This window comes from Dicentrarchus labrax, unplaced genomic scaffold (genome assembly GCF_905237075.1).
Source record: "Dicentrarchus labrax unplaced genomic scaffold, dlabrax2021, whole genome shotgun sequence".
NCBI lineage: Eukaryota > Metazoa > Chordata > Actinopteri > Moronidae > Dicentrarchus > Dicentrarchus labrax.
In genome coordinates this window covers 5,995,070-6,013,129 of record NW_026136708.1, presented here as the reverse complement: position 1 = coordinate 6,013,129, position 18,060 = coordinate 5,995,070, and the positions used below count along the sequence as shown (strand labels likewise).

Below are 18,060 nucleotides of genomic sequence, written 5' to 3'. Positions count from 1 at the left end.
GGAGAATATGCTGTATAGGCCGGGCATGTATGTAGCACTACAATGCTTCATTTATAATGGTATGTTGCGACACATTTTACCTTTAGCAAAACATTGCAGCTCCTGTGATTTGAATATTGGGATGTGTTATCTGGTTCTCTTTATAGAGCCAAAATCTTGTTTTTCTCCTCATGTTGACTTGGTAAATGAGCTTGCATTTATTTAGCGCCTTTTTAGGTACCATTTAAAGCGCTTTTATTTAAATGCGCTATAGAAAAGGTATCAAATGCGCTGTCAGAGTTACAATGTCAAGCCAGCACATTCAAATTTCTTTCCTTTTAATGTCTTTGGATTTCGTCTGTCGCAGTTAATTAGAATCAGCACAGGATAGATGTATTTCACTGATATAACAACAGACACTATAATACGATAAATACAGAATTTATTGGAAGTTTCACATAATTTGATATTAGTCACTGTTTGAAAAACATGGCAAAGGAGGCAGGGCTTACTTTGTCATCCAGTTCCTGTTTGAGTAGCTGGTATTTTCTGTGGAGAAGTGCATGTGCCTCGTCTCTTGTGCTCAGCTGCGCTGCCAGCTTATCACACTCATCCTTCATCCTGTCCAACTTGATGCGCAGCGCCCCACACAGCTCCTTGTCTGATGCTGCATCAGCCTAGCAGACAGGGGATGTGTTTAAGGCCATGATACACAGGCAATAATATGAGGTAATGAGGACTGGTGGCTTATCTGCCACAAAAATATCAACTTAAAGCAAGTTGCAGTTTGTATTTCTGTGATTTTTAAGCCCTAAAATAAGCTGGGAGTATGCTTTGTTGATCATACAAAGCAGCAAATTTGCCAGAGGACCCCAACAATTTGTAAAAGATGTCACATCTGGCAAGTACAGGGTGAATTAATAATATGGTCTGACATGACATTCTGTGCCGCACAAACAGAGAACATCATGTAATGGGTCAAAAAGAGAATTGGTAAATGCTATTGCAGAGACTGAAACAAAGTCCTTAATTCAAGTCTCAGTCCAGTTGAAGCTTGCAAAGACAAATCCAGTCTCAGACATTAGCCCTCTATCTACAATGATCACATTATCACGCACAGCTCAGAATATAGTGAAGTGAAATGAACAACAATGACTGAGGACTGAGAGTGACAGGAGTGACACAAACAAAGAATAAATGGAAAAACAGAACGGCTGAAAGGGAGAGGAGAGAAAAAACAAATGGAAAATGCAAAATTAGAACTGGAGGGAGGCAGTAAGAGAGGGATTAAGGCAGAGAGAGACAGCGAGAGGGAAGATACAGTGGAGGAGAAATCAAGAGTGAGAGGACAAGGACAAGAAAAAAAGAATATTTTAAGCTGTTCCTGACAGTTGACTGTATCAAAATCGTAACACAGGCTTCTGGCTATGCTATGTGAATATTGGGTGGGCTTCTTAGGGACATCTGCAGCACCCGTAGGCTAGTACTTAAAAACATTCTAGCAAACGCCCTTGTCCTTACCGCGCTTGAAAATGACACCATTACAATGAGCTATGTCAGATATTAATGCCATTCAGCACAGCTAATGGTCTAAACTCAACCATATCAGAGAGGACCATGCCCCTTAAGAAACAATGTACCCATGAGGGCTCATCATCGGAGATATTGAAGGGAGGGAGGGTGGATAGGGCGCTGGGGGAGTAAGTCAAGTGGAGTCCCCTATCTCTTGCACTGCCTTGATGAGACTTCTGAGGTCTGATACCGGGGGTTTTTAAATATTCACGCTTGGAGCCTTGGAATGGCCATGAGAATTCACGGGGCACCACACACCATTAACAGCTCAGCTATCCTCGATTCACCCGTACTCAGAGGACAGAGCCCAGGCCAATGAAGAAAATTACTCTAAATGAGAATTTTGTCTGTGTCTCGCTGAGTCGGAAATATGCCAGATGTTTAGTGGCTGAGGCATGTTACCCTGTGCTGAATTTGAAGTGTGTGCCAATGATACTCTAAATGTCAATTAGAGTGTGGCACTCTGTGATCCATGCCTGAGTGCAAAAAAACCCAACAAAAAACAAACACTCTTTGCTTGGCTTATGACCTTGACATCTCAACAGATTTGACAAATTAACAGAGCGCGTCACATCTGATAATCTAGAGATCAGCACTATTTTTCACTGGGGTATGTTTAAAAGATTTTTGGAAATATATACTGGCTTTCTTGCCAAGAGTTTGATGATGGATCATTGATACCAGTCTTGTGTCTGTATGATAAATATGTACCGTATTTTCCGCACTATAGGGCGCTCCGCATTATAAGGCGCACTGTCGTTTTTTGAGAAAATTAAAGGCTTTTAAGTGCGCCTTATAGTGCGGAAAATACGGTAGCTAAAGCCAGCAGCCGGTTAGCTTAGCTTAGCATAAAGACTGGAATCAGGGGGAAACAGCTAGCCTGGCTCAGTCCTGTGGTAACAATATCCCAGTGTTTGAATTACACTGTGGCGTTTGGGGGTTCTCTTTTTGCAACACAGCGGCAGTGCATATGATATAAGCAACAATATAAAGCATTTGATTATTTAAGTAAGCTAATTTCATGGCAATAGATCTATCATTAAAAAAAACTGCCAGAACCACAGACAGCTTTAAGAGGGGATAGGAGGGAGAAAGAGAGACTTTATTAAGCTATTACTGCCTCAATACCAAATATTACAAAGAAGCATAAAATAAATAAACTTGCCACTTAGTGAGACATTTGTGCCTCATTCTACATAACTATTTTGTCATTGTGTGTGGAAAGATTGCTATGGGAAGGTGTTTCCTACATGCACGCTATTTGGAAATCTTGTTTTTGTGGCTGACATAAAGGAGAAACCAGCATCATAAAAAGGTGTGTGATTGAAAAGGGCAGTAAAGCATTCACTGCTGATAGACAGTGAGAGGATACTCAATTATTAACCACAGGCACACAAAACAATACAAGATGAAAGCAGCCCATGAGCCATGATACACAAAAGCACCCTGTACATGTCTACATCAATCATGTTACACACAAGAATGAATCAGTTGTTCACATTAAAGTACTTTGAGTATACTTATAAAAGGGTTACCTTAACCTCCTTCAGGTGTGCCTGTATTTCTTCCCGCTCCTGACGGCAGAGTTTGAGCATGTCCTGCACTTCACGATCCTTCTTTGTCCTGCTGTCCTCCGTCATTGCCTTCATGTTGTGCAGTTCTTTCTGATGCACCTCTCTCTCAAGCTGCAGCTGCTGTCCCAGTGCGGCCCGCTCCTCCTGTACTGCTGTCAGCTTGGCCTGTAGCTCTGCTGCGCCTTTCTGGAGCTCCTTCTTGTTGCTCTCCTCCTCAGTCAGCCGCTGAGCTAACTTGGCATGGGCTGAGGTCATCTGCTTTAGGGTGGCCTGGAGCTCGGCCTGTGCGTCCTGGTCTCTCTGACAACGACGGGCTTGGGTGTCAGCTCGCACTTCCAGCCTCTGGTTCTCTTCCTCCAGTCTTGCCTGGACAGTGGCCTGACGCCGAGTCTCTTCCTCCAGGGCAGCTGAGGCTTCCCTCACCTGGGGTTAGGAGTGCTGTTAGAATCTGATCAAAGTCTTTTTAGCTGAGGCTTTTGTTACACATTTGTTTTACTTTAACAACACCTCACCCTAAGCGAGACAAGTTGGTCTGCCAACAGAATTAAATCAAAATTTCAGCAATATCTGTGATTAGACAAGAATACTAACGTGCTTATAACGACTAAACTAGTTTCAAAAAAGGCGTCATCATTACATCACACCCAAATAGCACACTTCATGGTGGTAGTGTGATACTGCTTGATTTGAACTCAGTGCTGCTGTCATTTTTGTAAAGTTAAACTGGTCGTGAACCAATGAACCAGAATTTAAGGAATATTAAAGTAAACGAGATGCTAGAGCTGTTCCAATACCGATACCAGTATTGGAAATTCCTCTGATACTACTTGACATGCAGTATTGGGTATGGGCGAGTCTTGTCTGTGCACCGATCCGATACCACGCAATTTAACGGAATCGGTATTGGGAAGGAAAAAATGGCATTGGGACGTCTCCACAAAATGTACATTGTGACACACAGTACTATAAGTGAAAACAAAATGTATTTTTTTGTGTCCCTTGTGATTTGAAAGATAAATTCTATATCTGGATGTTCAGCCCCGCACCTCCCGGATTTCCTGCTCCAGTGACAACTGGCGCTGGCGGGTCGCGGACAGCTCCACGTCCTTGCGGTGGAGCTCTTCTTCTCGCTGCGCCAATCGGCCCAGGATTTCAGCGAGCTCCCTGCGGGCCGCCTCAGTCTGCTGGCTCAGCGCCTTCAGCTGGGCATGAGAGCTCTCCTTTTCCCTGGCTGCCTGGAGCGAGAAAGAGAAAGCGGGAGCAAAAGACAGAGACAGCGTTGGGGAGAGGGGGTAGTTGGGCGAGAGGAGAAGGGAAATGAAGAATGACAAATGAAGGGAGGCGGAAGATGGTGTACAAAAAGGAGCTATAACAATAATGATGAGAGCAAGAGAAAGAGTGACAGAGAGACAGAGGGAGAGAAACATATGCAGTACCAGCTCTTGCACTGATAGGAAAATGCTAGCACTCAGCTCCCTGATAAGGGACAATGGTCAGGTCTGTTCAAAGCAGATTGCTTCTAATACTCTGGCTTTGACGGGAATTTGCAAAGACTTTGCTGTAGCTCAGAACCTAATCATTTAATTGAGCACTTGATTCTCTCCCCTAATTCATTAAGGGGGCAGAAATGATTTTGTAATTAATTCGCGTCACGTCGAGTATGCCAGGTGGGAGTCTGTCTGTCTGTCTGTCTGTCTGTGAGGCTCGAGGCTGCTGACTGTGAGTTTGGAGGTGACTCACTCAGTTCAAATGGAATGGAAATCACTGGGAGGTGACTTTCAAGCTGATAATAATAGTCAGCCGGTAATTATTCAACAAAGCACAACTGCTGTAACATACCTCACAAAAGGTACTCAGACTACTTGACTTCATACTTGGTTATGTTATAATTAAGTAAATTCCAAACACACCTCTGGAGTCTGAATCTGACTTTGATACAATGCCCTCACTGCTATATTAGGTATGAAAACTATTAAACAAAATTAACAGAGAAAGGCATGCACAAGTGTCCATCCATTTAGCTTTGCTTGGGTTAAAAAGCAACATTAATAACATTTCATATTACATATTAATTATATTGTACTGTATTGTTGTATTGGTGTGTTTTATTAGGTATTCAGTAGTTCTAAATAGCATTTACCTTTACATTCGTTCCTTTTAAACTGAGACCAGCTTCCTTCTCTACACAGTAAGTAGAGTGTAAGTGACATATAATATGGACTGCAATGGATATGTATGTATATCTCCTCTTTCCAATGATTAGACTTAAAAATAACAAAGGTTCTGCTTTTGCTGATCTCAATTTCTACTATGAAAGGACATGGAGGAATTGGACCAGAAAAACTCTGTTATTTCGCCTGTGATGGGAGGGTGTTAATTTATTTTTTCTAAAACGTTCTAAAACAAGATCTAAAGTTGAATGTTCTCCATACGGTAATGTAACAAAGCAGAGATGAAGGATGGCTTTGAGACACAGAGCTGCTAAAAATATACGGAGTAAACCTTTTAGTGGGGTCGTGTCCATAATGTTCAGCACATTTGCCAATATTCTGTATATCACAGTAGCCAGTTGTAGCAACCTAGTTTGCTTCTAACATCCACTGACATCAGTGGATTGCAGAACTACGGAGAGAGTTTGGCTGAAGCAAGTTTTACTTTTCTTATCACCGCCTGGGGCATCACTACAAATCGGTCTACTACTGGAGTAGAGAAATGCATTTCATAGACATTACTGATCACTTCTTAGAACACCCTGTCAAAGTCAAAGCAGCTATGCAGGAGCCAGAGTCCACAAGAAAATGCAACAAAGACAGTCTGTTGTCGTAAACAGTGCAGCCTGCCCAGCAGCAGCAGCAGCAGTACGTTTATGAAATACTGGGAGCCAACAACTAGAGTTGCCAGCTGATACCTAGTCAACAACTTTGCAGTGAGATTCACCATGGTCTAGTCAACTTTTGCTGGATTCTGTGCAACAACTGAGAACTTTTACTCTTTTCAAAGATAAGTTGAAGGAACAACCATAGCCAACAGGAACAAGAAAGCAGCTGACTGCTAAGCAGTTTTGATTCATATCTTCACTACAGTGTGCACAGACACAGTGCTAGTTTAACTCTAATGTGTAATAACAATAACAATCACAGTTTTGCCTGTTTACCAATGGAACAAGTCTGTTTATTGTATAATATAACTGTCCTGCCATGCATATTTTATTTGAAAGTTTTTCATGCAGGCTGCTAGAGGCTTTACCATAGAGTACCTCATACACAATGTATATCAATACTTTTAGGCACAATGGGACAGACCTTCTAAGCAGAGGAATGGCAAAGTGGTTTTAGTTTTAATAGGCTAAATCTACTATATCATAAATACAGACTAGACATCCAAATAATTTGATGCAAAATGTTAATCTAAAGAGCCACTCACACACTTCCATATATTTAGGGGACTCATAAAAGGAGAGATTAAAATAAGAATGGTCAAAAACAAACAAACAAAGCAGCAAAGGCCAAAAACCCTGGATGCTATATTTCCCATAATGCAACTCAATAGCATCTTTCATTAGATTTCCCCTGCTTCCTAAATGCCAGCTTCTTTCAATCCCCACACCTACATACTGTAACACAGGCTTTAAAGCCTGATTTCTTCAAACTTTGGAAAGCTCTCTCCAAAGCCACAGAAGACATTGTATAACTGCTGTCACAGACTGAGTAGTACTCCTTGAGACGGGTAAACTGATCACCATTGGTAAAATTGTTGGATTGCCCCTTGAAAGCAAATGGGGTGAGATCATTTTTCACATTTCAAATGCAGAAACTCACTGATTGTAGTGGAGGAGTCGACTAGAATCAATGAGTTGTTAGGATGGATCTTTTTCAATGTACAAAGACGGCCGACCTTATACATATACAGATCAGGCTATGGTGTCAAAAGTCATGTAATGAATGCATCAGCCTCAACTGACCTGCGAGGCCTTGTTGATATACAACTGAGCCTGGGCCCTCTCCTCCTCCAGCTCCTTCTGTAGTCTCCTGCACTTTGCCCTCCACTGGCGCACAGCCTCTTGGGCCCTGGTCTTCAATTCATCTCTGGTCCTCGTGCTCTCCTGGAGTAGCGCCTCCGTCTCCCTCCTCTCTGCCTGCTCTCGGCTCTGAAAGGATGAGTGACTTTATACACAAAGTGTATGCTCATTCCTTATAATCTGAACCAGTGTTTTATCTATGGGGTAGATCCTAAAATGTCTCAGAGGCCTAATTCTGAAGGATCTAATCACAGCAGCATTAGTTTTAATTTTACAGTTCTTTACATTGTAATTGTGTGAACTTGAACCAGAATGAGGAACTACACACAATATGCTTACAGTTTAAACTGCCACTAGAAAAAGCCTCCCTTGTTTAGGGTCGTTGAATTAAATTATCTTGCCACTGATGAGTTACAGTGTGACACAATAACCAATATTAAAATACCTGTATCTCCCTCAACTGTTCCAACATTCGCAGCTGCTGTTGCTCCCGCCGTGCCAGGTCTGATGACAATTCCTGGTATATAGAAAAGAGAAAGGTCAAGGACTTGTGTGTGACTACTACTCATGCTAACGGGAAGAAAAAGACAGACAGTCAAGAATAAGCGAGACATGTGGTGTGGGTGTGGAGGAATGGGTTTAGCAATTGAAGCTAGGAAAAGGAAGAAAAAGACAGCTGATGTTTAAAGAAAAAAAAGAAAAAAAGAAAAAAGGTGCAAGTTATTTTATAAAAGAATAGCGAGGGAAGGAGAGGACAAAAGGCAAAGACAGAAAGGTCAAAGAAGGTTGAGACTGTGTTTACAAGCTGCCTCCAATTGGATTATCTGCAAGGCTGGTCTGTAAAGTACGCTGAAAGGAGAGTTGCACTGGATTAACTTCATATCCACAACAAAATCACAATCACTTTGAAGTTTCAAGTTTGATTGAAGTCTAAAGTAAGGGCAAGTAAGGTTAGCATGATGCCGTTCTGGTATTTATACTGAATAAGACTGTCAGTTAGGAGTAATTAGTCATAGACTGATTAGGCATAGGCCTATTAGACTGTATATAAATTCAGTCACTGAGAAATTGAATCTTCCACCCCATTCTCTTCATTATACTTCATTTTCGCTCATTTACCGTTAAAATGAAACATTTCCAACGTCTATTTTGATCTAGACATAAAAACCGTAAGAGGCGCCCCAGGTGATACATGCAAACACCCACTTCATCTTTTAACACCTACTCAGCAATAGGGGATGTGTGGGAGTTTAAACACATATTCAGTGAAAGAAACATCTGAGATTAGAGGAATGTGCCAATGCTTAAAGTACAGCTATTTCTACTAACATTTTATTGATACCCACCATAGCCTTGAATACCCCCTGCTTAGCAAGGGAATGTGTTTCTTTTTATTTTCTTTTAGATTTTTTTATATGTCTCGTTACAGTGATGGAAGTGACACATTGCACCGTTTTGAAAAGGATAAATGACTGCTGGTTGACTTCTGATCTCCTATTCCAACTGTCACTTCATCTGACGATTTTAAGAGGATCAAGTGGCATGGAGTTGGCGGAGGATGCGACCACGGATGAGAGAGCAATAACCCTGCTCAGGGTGGAGACGGCGATATGGGCAAGGTCAAAAGCGCGCTTGTGTTCGTTTGTACTCCAGCTGAGAGATAATTTATTCTTTAGTTTAGAGTATACTGCGAAGACAGCCAACTAGATGACTAAGGAATGCTTTGCAATGCCTTTTTTCTAAACCATTGGTATTATGAGCTCTTTTTGTTTCATATAAATACTTACACACTTTTGATCTCAATGGGACTTCCTGGTAAAATAAAGGTAAAATAAATAAATGATGAAATAATAAATACTTATTGTCACACAATTTTTCTGATACACACCTCTACCTGTAAGCTGAGCTGGACCCTCTCTTTCTCCTTGTGGTCCAGGGCCCTTTTCAATTCATCAACCTCACTGAGGACTGAGGCTGTTTGCAGCTGGGCTCGCAGCTCTGCCACTTCTTTTTCCAGGTTTGAACGATCTATACGCATGTACACACATACAGACAGAATCCAAGTGTTGTTGTTAGAATTAGTTACTACATGTGGAGACAAGAAAAGTAGAACATATGGTGACAATGTGGTGACTGATGGATAACTGAACAAGAAATACCTTGTGCAAAAACTTTTTTGAGTGAGATACATTTTTTATTATTTTGTAACCCTAACCCCCCCTTTTTTTTACCTCTTCACCTACTATACTGGAGGCTCATTTGCATTGCTCTCTGTCAATCACTTTACTAGATTTGATAGCCGTGAACAGAATTAAGTGATAAGAGGTGTGAATGAAGCAGGATTTGATAAACAAAGATTCTGATATACAAACACCAACTACCTTTAGTCAAGTACTCAAATATTTCACCATATTTGACACAATCTATGTGAAATTAAGATTTAAACAAATAATCAAAATCCTCTGAAAATCCCTATTGCATTCAAACTACTTTAGAATTTAAGACACTTTTATAATAATCTGTCATTTTCAAACTTCTTTCTGAGCTACTGTCCAATCAATTTTCTGTCCTCTATCAAACACTCCACTCCTTATCTGCTCCTTTTTACACCTTTTAGTAACATGTGTTCTGGGTGACCTGATCCCAAGTGGACAGCTTTAAGTACAGGTGTGAATGCACCCAAGAATGTGCAACAGAAACTGGATGATTCACCTAAATTCTTCTCCTTTTAATTTCCAGCAGACTAGGCAGGAGAAGTGCATTGCTGCCTCCCACCGCTTAAAAACAACAACACATTCGGTCTTTGCAAATGGAACGGAAATGATGTACCGGTATGCGTTTATTTGCATATAGAGTGGGTAAGTGAGACCCGATCACAAGCGGTCACTTGAGATGCATGTGGAGACGCATTCTAACACCAGATGTTAACTGACGTACTCAGAGCTGTCTACTTGTGATCACTTGGATCACCCAGGACACTCTATGCCGAGTACAAACAGGGCCTTGGTTCTTTAACTTCTCTCTTCCAACTGCCCTGCACTCACTCTTCTACTCCAAAAGGTATTCTGATCCAGCGATTGGCAATGCATATGTACTGCCTGAAGATTTTCTTCAAGAAGATACATAAAAATAACAAGATATGATGCAAGCTATTTCTATGGTTACCGGGTTGGCATAGCAATATTTCAACACATCCATTTAACCTGCATCCAAATCCTCTGTCTTCTTCTCTCCTGTTCATCCAGACTTATATTCAGTACCTGGCCCTCGCTGTCCATCTCTTCCCTCCTCCCTGTCAGTGTGGTTGCCATGTGGCTGCGCAATGGGCTGAAAAGTCTCCAGCCGGGCCCTCTGAAGCTCAGTCTTCTCTTTCCTTTTCCTCAGCAGCTCACCGCGCATGTCCTCCACCTGGGGATCGTTGGCCCGTGTGAGGCAGACACAGAGAAAGACATCTGACAGTCTGACAGCGGGCAAAAACAAGACTGAAGTTCTCTTGGAAGACGCTGCACTGTTTATTGTTTTGTCTCTGGAGGTTTACTGTAGATCTGCATATGCAATCAGGTACAGTACACACAGACGTAAACAAACCTGTTGAACAAGGGACTCTCTGCTTTCCTCAGACTGTTCAAGTAGTCGTCTAGCTCTCTCCAGTTCCTGATCCATCTAAGGAAAGCATAACAATGACAATGTCAGGACAATACATAATATGCAAGTGGTTTGGAAATTGATGTGAAAGTAGCAGTAGCCTGGTATGGTGTGTTCTATCATCATATCATCAGGTATGCAGCATCTACAATCTACACATTTAGAATATATACAATTTCAGTTAAGGCACAATTATGAAGGTGTTAGGAGGGATCTAAAAAGTTTTTATATACTGTCTAAGTAAAAATTGGAACGCTAACTACTACTGCAGCCATTTTTAGTAAAATAATGCAAGAACTTCTATAACGTTCATAATGATTTATCAAAAGGTGTTTCATTTCCAAAACAAAAACCATTCTTAAGACTAAATATATTCACCTTGGACTTCTCCCTCTCTCCTTTCAGTAGCCTGGCTGTCATGGCTTCCTCTCTCTCATGGGCTTGAACTTGACGTCTCCCTGAAGTCTAAAAAAAAAAGAGCCACAGGCCACAGAATGTATTATTATACAAACACACATAGAAGAGTAGCGTAATAATGCAACACGAGTGGCGCTATTGCATCACAGTATCACCCATGGAGTCTTCTTGGAAGGAGATACTGGCATCATGGTGGATTTGTACAAGAGCTTAGATCCCACTCAATCCCACTCATTCTGAGCAGGCTGTGGTGATGAATTACCGGCTGCTAGCAATAACATCTACCCAAGTGACTCATCATCTATTTGATTCACATCACAGCGGGCCCATCGGTGGGGAATAAATGTGCCCTCTGCTCTCCCTCCCCCCCTGCTCTTTTGTAGTAAAAGAGATTATTTTCCTCTTCATTTCCTCGCGCTTGTTTATTTACCCTTAATTTTTGGACAAATGCATTATTTCCCATCGCTCCGGGCCCTGCTGGTGTCCCATTAGGGCACAACGGAGGAGTTGGATGCAAATGAATTGGTAGCTACTATCATTACACAAAAGCCTGGCTCTCAAAGGTTATCAGCCTGGATAAGGCTACACAGTGCCCCTCTGTGGCCTGCTAATATAATGCAGTAAGCATAAGAGATTTAAAATAGGACTGATGCCATGACACCGATTAACTTATGCAAAAACTGTCCTCCAAACCAGTAACCAAGAAATAAATGGTTCAGGTATTTCAAAATAAACTAACATCATGCTGATGATGTATAATGTGGATGATGTGTGTGGCTAAATGGAAAAGTAGCAATGTAAGAGCAATAATAGAAGATAATGTGTTCTTTACTGTGACTGTGGGCATCTATTGAGTGCATCTAGCTAAGAGTCTACAACACTAAAGTGCACCTAATGGCAGAGCTCTCTCAGCTATTAATGCTTTAAGAACAATGCACGGCTAAAAAACAACCCCAAAAGACATGATTGGCATGAAATACGGGGAAGTAGCAATTACTTGCTTAGCAACCATTTGCACTGCATCACAGTAATTGCCTAGGTGTGTTTTATAGTCTCATAAAGCAGAGCAAGACGGCTAGGTGACACAGTGGGAACACTGCTTTAACAAACAAGAGAGGATGATGTTACATTAGAGAGAAAAGCCTTCAGTAAGACACTGAGATGTTTCTGTTCTGTGATTGTTTTCAAACATATTTGATGGACAACGCAGTAATAAATGCTGTATCTAATTTTTGTGGAAGATCACTAATCACAACAATTATTGTTAGTGGTTTTGGTTCTTTTCTGACTTGTAACAGAATAATTACTCAACAGAGATCACTTGAGAATGTTTCAGCATTCATTTGTCAAGCTTGATTTTTAACCTTTCTGTGCCAGAGCTGGCAGGCAGAACGGCTTGTGATTTCTTTTTAAAATTGAGCATAAATAAATTGTAAATGTCAGTGGTCTGTATTATTACTCAAGAATAACCAAAAAGCATGTATTGCTTCTGCTGCTGATCCTGTGGGGGTAGTCCTGCTGACTGGCTTTCTCTTTACTACATCCTTCAAATTTCCCCTCATGATGAAAAAAATATGTTTCCTAGTATTAGTCAAATTAGTTATGAATGCAATCATTCTTCCTTATATTACATATTGCAGATATATAATATGCCATGACATTTATCTTAAATACTTAACGGTCTTCATTCTTCATTATGACTGAATCTGTGAGGATAACTACAGTAAAAACAGATCAACTAGAGCTGTGACTGCAACAGACCAAGAAGAAAACAGGATTGCATGCCGAAAAAGCAGTGTGCAAAGTGTAACATAAACCTGCTTAGGGACTGATTTGATAAATTCAGATCATAGTGATTTGAATCAATGTGTCTTGTCTCTGATAATTAAATAAATTAAGTAAAAGTTAAGTATTAAGTTCCATCTTGTCCTGGTCCCTCCATTGAATCTATAAGCCTTCATGTTTTCTCTACAGTATTTTTAAGTGTTTTCCTTGAATGTGACAGAACATGAGAGATGTTGATGGGGAGGTGTAGGATGGAGGCATCAGAGAAGATGAGTGATGGGGAGAAGACTCACCTCCTGCAGCTCATCAGACATGGCCGCCCGCTGATCAGGCCTTCTCTCTCTCTCCACGCTACTTTGCCCAGCGTGCATTTCTCTCTCCAGCTCCTGCAGACGCCGCTCCACACGAGACGACACCTGCAGACAGTGAGATGGGGGGACGCCTCAGGTCACGCAAACATCACCGGTGCGGAAATGCCAGCAAGATATGATAAATGAGACACCAGGAAATTAAAAGGGTGGGTGACAAAAATATCCTCTAGAACTGACTGTAAGTATTACATTCACGATGCAAGAATTTCCGGTCTTATCAGGCAGCATCGTATCTACCTCTAAAAGACAGTTAATACCTTTATCTTGTCACGTCTGTGGACGTGACAAGATAAAAAATATTAAACATGTTGGCTGTCATTTGGAGCAGCATATTTATCAGAGTAGTGCTGGTGCAGTGAGGAGCCGTGCGCCTGGAAATTACACTGAAATATCTTCTAAAGTTAGACTCACTGAAGTGACATTTGAAAAAGAGGACCCCATTTGTCCATTTCTGTTCAGGAAACATAAATATTTGCATATTGCTTTATAGAAGCTTTCATTCAACAAGAACTGTGATGTGATGTCCTTTACTTTAGGATGCATATACTTTTAGATACTTGAAGTATTGGTAGTGAAATATGCAGCTACAACTCACTGAAGCCTGTCTCTGGGAAGTTGTCACGTGGCCTGTGAGGCTCTCCATCGCTCGCCTGTTGTCAATATTCGACCTATAGAAAAAAAAAAAAAACCCAGCGGAGTGGAAATATTTACACAGCAGAGTTCTCAGCCGTTTTGAAAAATCCTACTCCAGGGCACCATTGATCAAAATGTGAATGCATAATGTGACGCCACTAAACATAATTATACAGCTTCAGATGTTGAAATATGGTGGTGGATCAATTCGGTCTGGTCAGCAGCACCAGGGAGGAGAGATTTTTTAATAACTTGAAAATGTCAAATACTAATGCATGTTGAAAGAAAGATCTGCTGCCTTTCGACTTTCCAGTGCCGTCTCTAAGTTTCCAATGACAATTTTATCACTTTGTCATCAAGGAGATTTCAAAGACCTGAAAACACATTTGTTTTCACAGCGCAAGCGAAACCTTTTTATGTACACTGGATGTGAAAACATAAAGATCAATATGCTGCAGGCATTAGTTAGTGCAGAAAATAATGTAGGAAATCTGAGGGCAGACCTTAAGAAGAGACAGCATAAGAGTCCCATTGCACTTTCTGTGGATCATTAAGGCTGCATTCACACTGCAGGCGCAACTGGCCAAAACCTGTTCATTACAGTTTGAACAGCACAAATTATAATCTGATCTTTTCAATTCTGATGTAAGCCGCTTTCATTTGTGGTCCGAAGCATATACTGGTTGGATTTTTTGCAGTGTGACCTCAATGTGAACAGTCATATCAGACTGAATGTGACTTTTATGTCACTCTAGATGTAGATTAGTCATGTGGGTGACTTCATATTGTGAAAATAAATAATAAACAAAGAAATCAGATCTGAGCAATAAATAAGAATTGAGTGCTAAGGCTTGCAGTGTGAATGTAGCCTAAATCACTGTGTGCTAAATTCCTAAAGCATAATCCAGACATGAAAACTAGTATTAAAGCAAACAATGCATCTAAATTCTATTTAAGGATGTGCTGATGTAGGGAACCAAGGCCATATATTTTAATATACTTTAAGAGTCGAGTGAAATAGAACTTTATCTGGTTAAATTAAAAAAGAGCCTATTCTTATGAGTTAATGTCTAAATCTGTCACAAGTCTTTATTATTTTACAAACTTTTCAAATTGGCAAAAATATTGGTATATCATTTTTCTGTCATTAGAAAGAATATTTATGCCTACTTATTACTATGGCAAGTAACTGTTTGGAGATTCAGATTTAAAAATCACAACATCACAGAATGACAATGTGAATTCTGTTGTGTAGTAGCCAGTGTGTCATGTGAAGTTTACTGTTTTGCTGTTCAGACTTTGTCTTTCCCCTAAGGTACCTATTTCTCCGGAGGATTTCTCTATCCAGGTCATCAGACAGTCTCTGCTGGTCACAACGCAGATCCCTCAAGGATTGGTGCATGGTGTGAATCTATGTGTGACAGCCACAGACAGATATAGAACATACAACATTATACACAAGCAAAGCAAAAAAATTGCCGATTATTGTTTTTACAGAAATGCACATTTATTGTAACCACTGTGTAAAGCATAAGCATAACCCTGAACACACCATAGACCTCTGTAAAGGAAAATACTAACATAAACAATATCAGATTTAAATTAAATCTTATAACACCCCTTCAAGATTAGCGTAACAATCCACTGTATGTTGCTGACTCAGTGCACCCTCTTGTGGAAACTTTCTGAAACTACTTGACAGGAACAAGTGACACTGATTGGTAGTTGGTCCGTCTCCATGATTCCTTACATCCTCTCCTGTCAGGCTCGCATCCTTGAAGCGTACACTGGCAGACTGAGACCTCCTTCTCCTTCCTTGAGTGCCTGTATAGTCCCTCAGTGGAGAAGTAGGGTAGAAGCGCTGGTCATCTGAAATTATAGATGTACATATATTATAAAGTGTTATAGCAGTCACCTGAGAAATACTTAACCTAAGACCACAAACTCACTCAACGTGCACAACACCTTTTTTTGTGTGTTTCTGTATACTATTTCTGTGTTATTTCAACTCACACATTATCCAGAAGTAAGACTACAATGAAAAGACAGCTGACAGCAACCCTTTCTATTTCCCCATACCTGATCCTGAGCAAGCTTCCAGGTCGCTAGTGTGTAGAGTGGAGGCTGAAGCCGAAGCTGAAGCACTCCGAGCGCCATTGGATCTGCCCTGCCTCTGAGTTTGCAGCTGAGTTATCGACTCCTCCAGGTTCTCCCTGAGCTGATGCAGAAAACAAAAAGGAGATATAAATGACAAACTGAGAAAAGACAAAATGGTTTAATAGCATTAAGAAGCAAAAACAGAACTGGTAAAGACTAGGTGTGATAGATATCCTAAAAAAATATTTTTTTTATATAAATACATATATACGCCCAAAACAAAAAAAATCATATATATATATTTATTTATTATTTTGAATGAGTAATTTACTAAAAGATTACTTAAATAGTATTATTATATGTTACTGTCTTGGAATCGGTGCAAACAAAGCTGACATCAACACATTTCCATGTATACAACAGAAATACCTATATTAAATAATATGTGTCTTTAATATGTGAAAAGCTAACAATTAAATTTGAATTATTAGAACAAGTGTCTGACCAGTGCCATGGCTTCAGCCTGATCATCTGAATGGTCCCGGTATTGGCCCAGCATTTGGTCTACTTTGGTCAAGTTCCTACTGGTGTCCTGTGAGAGAAAAGAAGCCCTTTATTTAGCATAGGTTTAGTTATCAACGCAAGCTGCAAATAAACACATACACTTAAATTGTATTCCCACATGTATAGGAAAGCTAATGTACTGCTACTGTAAGTTTTCAATGATGGCAGGTGGTGGGAGACTATATAAGGTCACAGCAGCATCCTTGTAGGACTACAAAACACAGGTGCATGATCAGTATTTAAAATTGGATGAAATCAGAGTAGATGTTTCTGTCTCATGATGTAGAGCAGGGTACCTGTAAAGTGCTCGCCAGTGTGCTGATCTTCTCGGAGATGTCTGCCGGACCATCACTTGCACTCCCGCTGGCTCTGCCCCTGTCCCGGACAGGTCTGCGGTGGGCTTCACGCCCCCGAGGCCTGTGCACCCTCGTCCTGTCGTATGAGTCCGACCCACTGGAAGTATCCATAGTTTAGGACAGGACAGGGCAAGATGCGGTGGAGGCGACGAAAAACGTCTGACTATGCAAATCTGACGATTAGTGAGCAGCACTGTTAACTGTCCCGTTAATCAGATTACCGAACAAACTGGGCTGGTTCTGGAGTTTCTTTACAGTAACGTTAACGCTAGATATATTCGTCATAGCTAGGAGAAATGCAAGCCCTGTCATCGTTACCTTAACAACCCGTTGAGACAGAAAGCTATGTGACCGGCAGAACACTACAATTCAAACCGTCCCCTTCACAATCAATCACTGTGCTGGCCATTGTTGTGGGTGATGCTCCTCCAGGCTAGCAACAAGTGGCAAACTAACTGTACACGTTAGCTAGCTAACCCAACGTTAGCCAACTAATTTAGCCTTGTGACATTAACGTAAAAACTGCAAAACACTCCGGAAGTCCAGCGGAAAAGAGGAAATGAATGTTACCGCAATGAATACGTTAGACAAGAGCCGTTGGTTTTTCGCTTTGCGAGTGATAGCTAACAGAAGAACAACCCTCAGCTTTACTGTGCTATGGCAACTTGAACTAGCCGCGTCTGAGAAGGAAAACAACCGACCACAGCGGCCCCAGAGGATGCCGGGAAATGTAGGCTGCCCACGATGGAGCAGTGTGAGAACTTTTTATTTGTGAACTACATTGTCCAAAGGTATTCGTTTGCGCCAGTACTGCCGCTCTTCAGTTGGAAAAGAAAAGAATAGAAACACGTTTAAAAATGAAAAAGATACATTGGAAATACTGCTTGGTCAGACTATAAAAATAGCATAATGGAAAGTTTATGTTAGCCGACTATATATTTTACTGACTTGAATAATACAATGCCATTCTGTATAGACAAAAAAGAGAATACTTCAGTCATGTCTTGAGCATAGACTTAATATTTTGGAGTATGTAGTTTACCTCAATA

General features: G+C 40.8%; 1 protein-coding gene across 3 annotated transcripts in view; it reads right to left on the bottom strand.

The window, feature by feature from the left end:
• LOC127368298 (centrosomal protein of 128 kDa) overlaps positions 1 to 17,722 on the bottom strand; it is a 38,068-nt gene extending 20,346 nt beyond the window's left edge. The window contains exons 1-16 of one of the 3 annotated variants that reach the window (XM_051408928.1): positions 16,952 to 17,722; positions 16,597 to 16,683; positions 16,074 to 16,212; positions 15,745 to 15,863; positions 15,314 to 15,405; positions 13,957 to 14,029; positions 13,284 to 13,406; positions 11,167 to 11,253; positions 10,732 to 10,806; positions 10,404 to 10,551; positions 9,032 to 9,171; positions 7,589 to 7,660; positions 7,087 to 7,272; positions 4,172 to 4,360; positions 3,087 to 3,548; positions 492 to 656 (exon numbers count right to left, since the gene is read on the bottom strand). In XM_051408928.1, coding sequence (XP_051264888.1) covers positions 492 to 656; positions 3,087 to 3,548; positions 4,172 to 4,360; positions 7,087 to 7,272; positions 7,589 to 7,660; positions 9,032 to 9,171; positions 10,404 to 10,551; positions 10,732 to 10,806; positions 11,167 to 11,253; positions 13,284 to 13,406; positions 13,957 to 14,029; positions 15,314 to 15,405; positions 15,745 to 15,863; positions 16,074 to 16,212; positions 16,597 to 16,683; positions 16,952 to 17,122 — 2,328 coding nt within the window. In that variant the 5' untranslated portion in view covers positions 17,123 to 17,722. The remainder of the gene's footprint in view (positions 1 to 491; positions 657 to 3,086; positions 3,549 to 4,171; positions 4,361 to 7,086; positions 7,273 to 7,588; positions 7,661 to 9,031; positions 9,172 to 10,403; positions 10,552 to 10,731; positions 10,807 to 11,166; positions 11,254 to 13,283; positions 13,407 to 13,956; positions 14,030 to 15,313; positions 15,406 to 15,744; positions 15,864 to 16,073; positions 16,213 to 16,596; positions 16,684 to 16,951) is intronic. The other 2 variants (XM_051408927.1, XM_051408926.1) reach the window with 2 other exon arrangements.
• Positions 17,723 to 18,060: the final 338 nt, after the last annotated feature.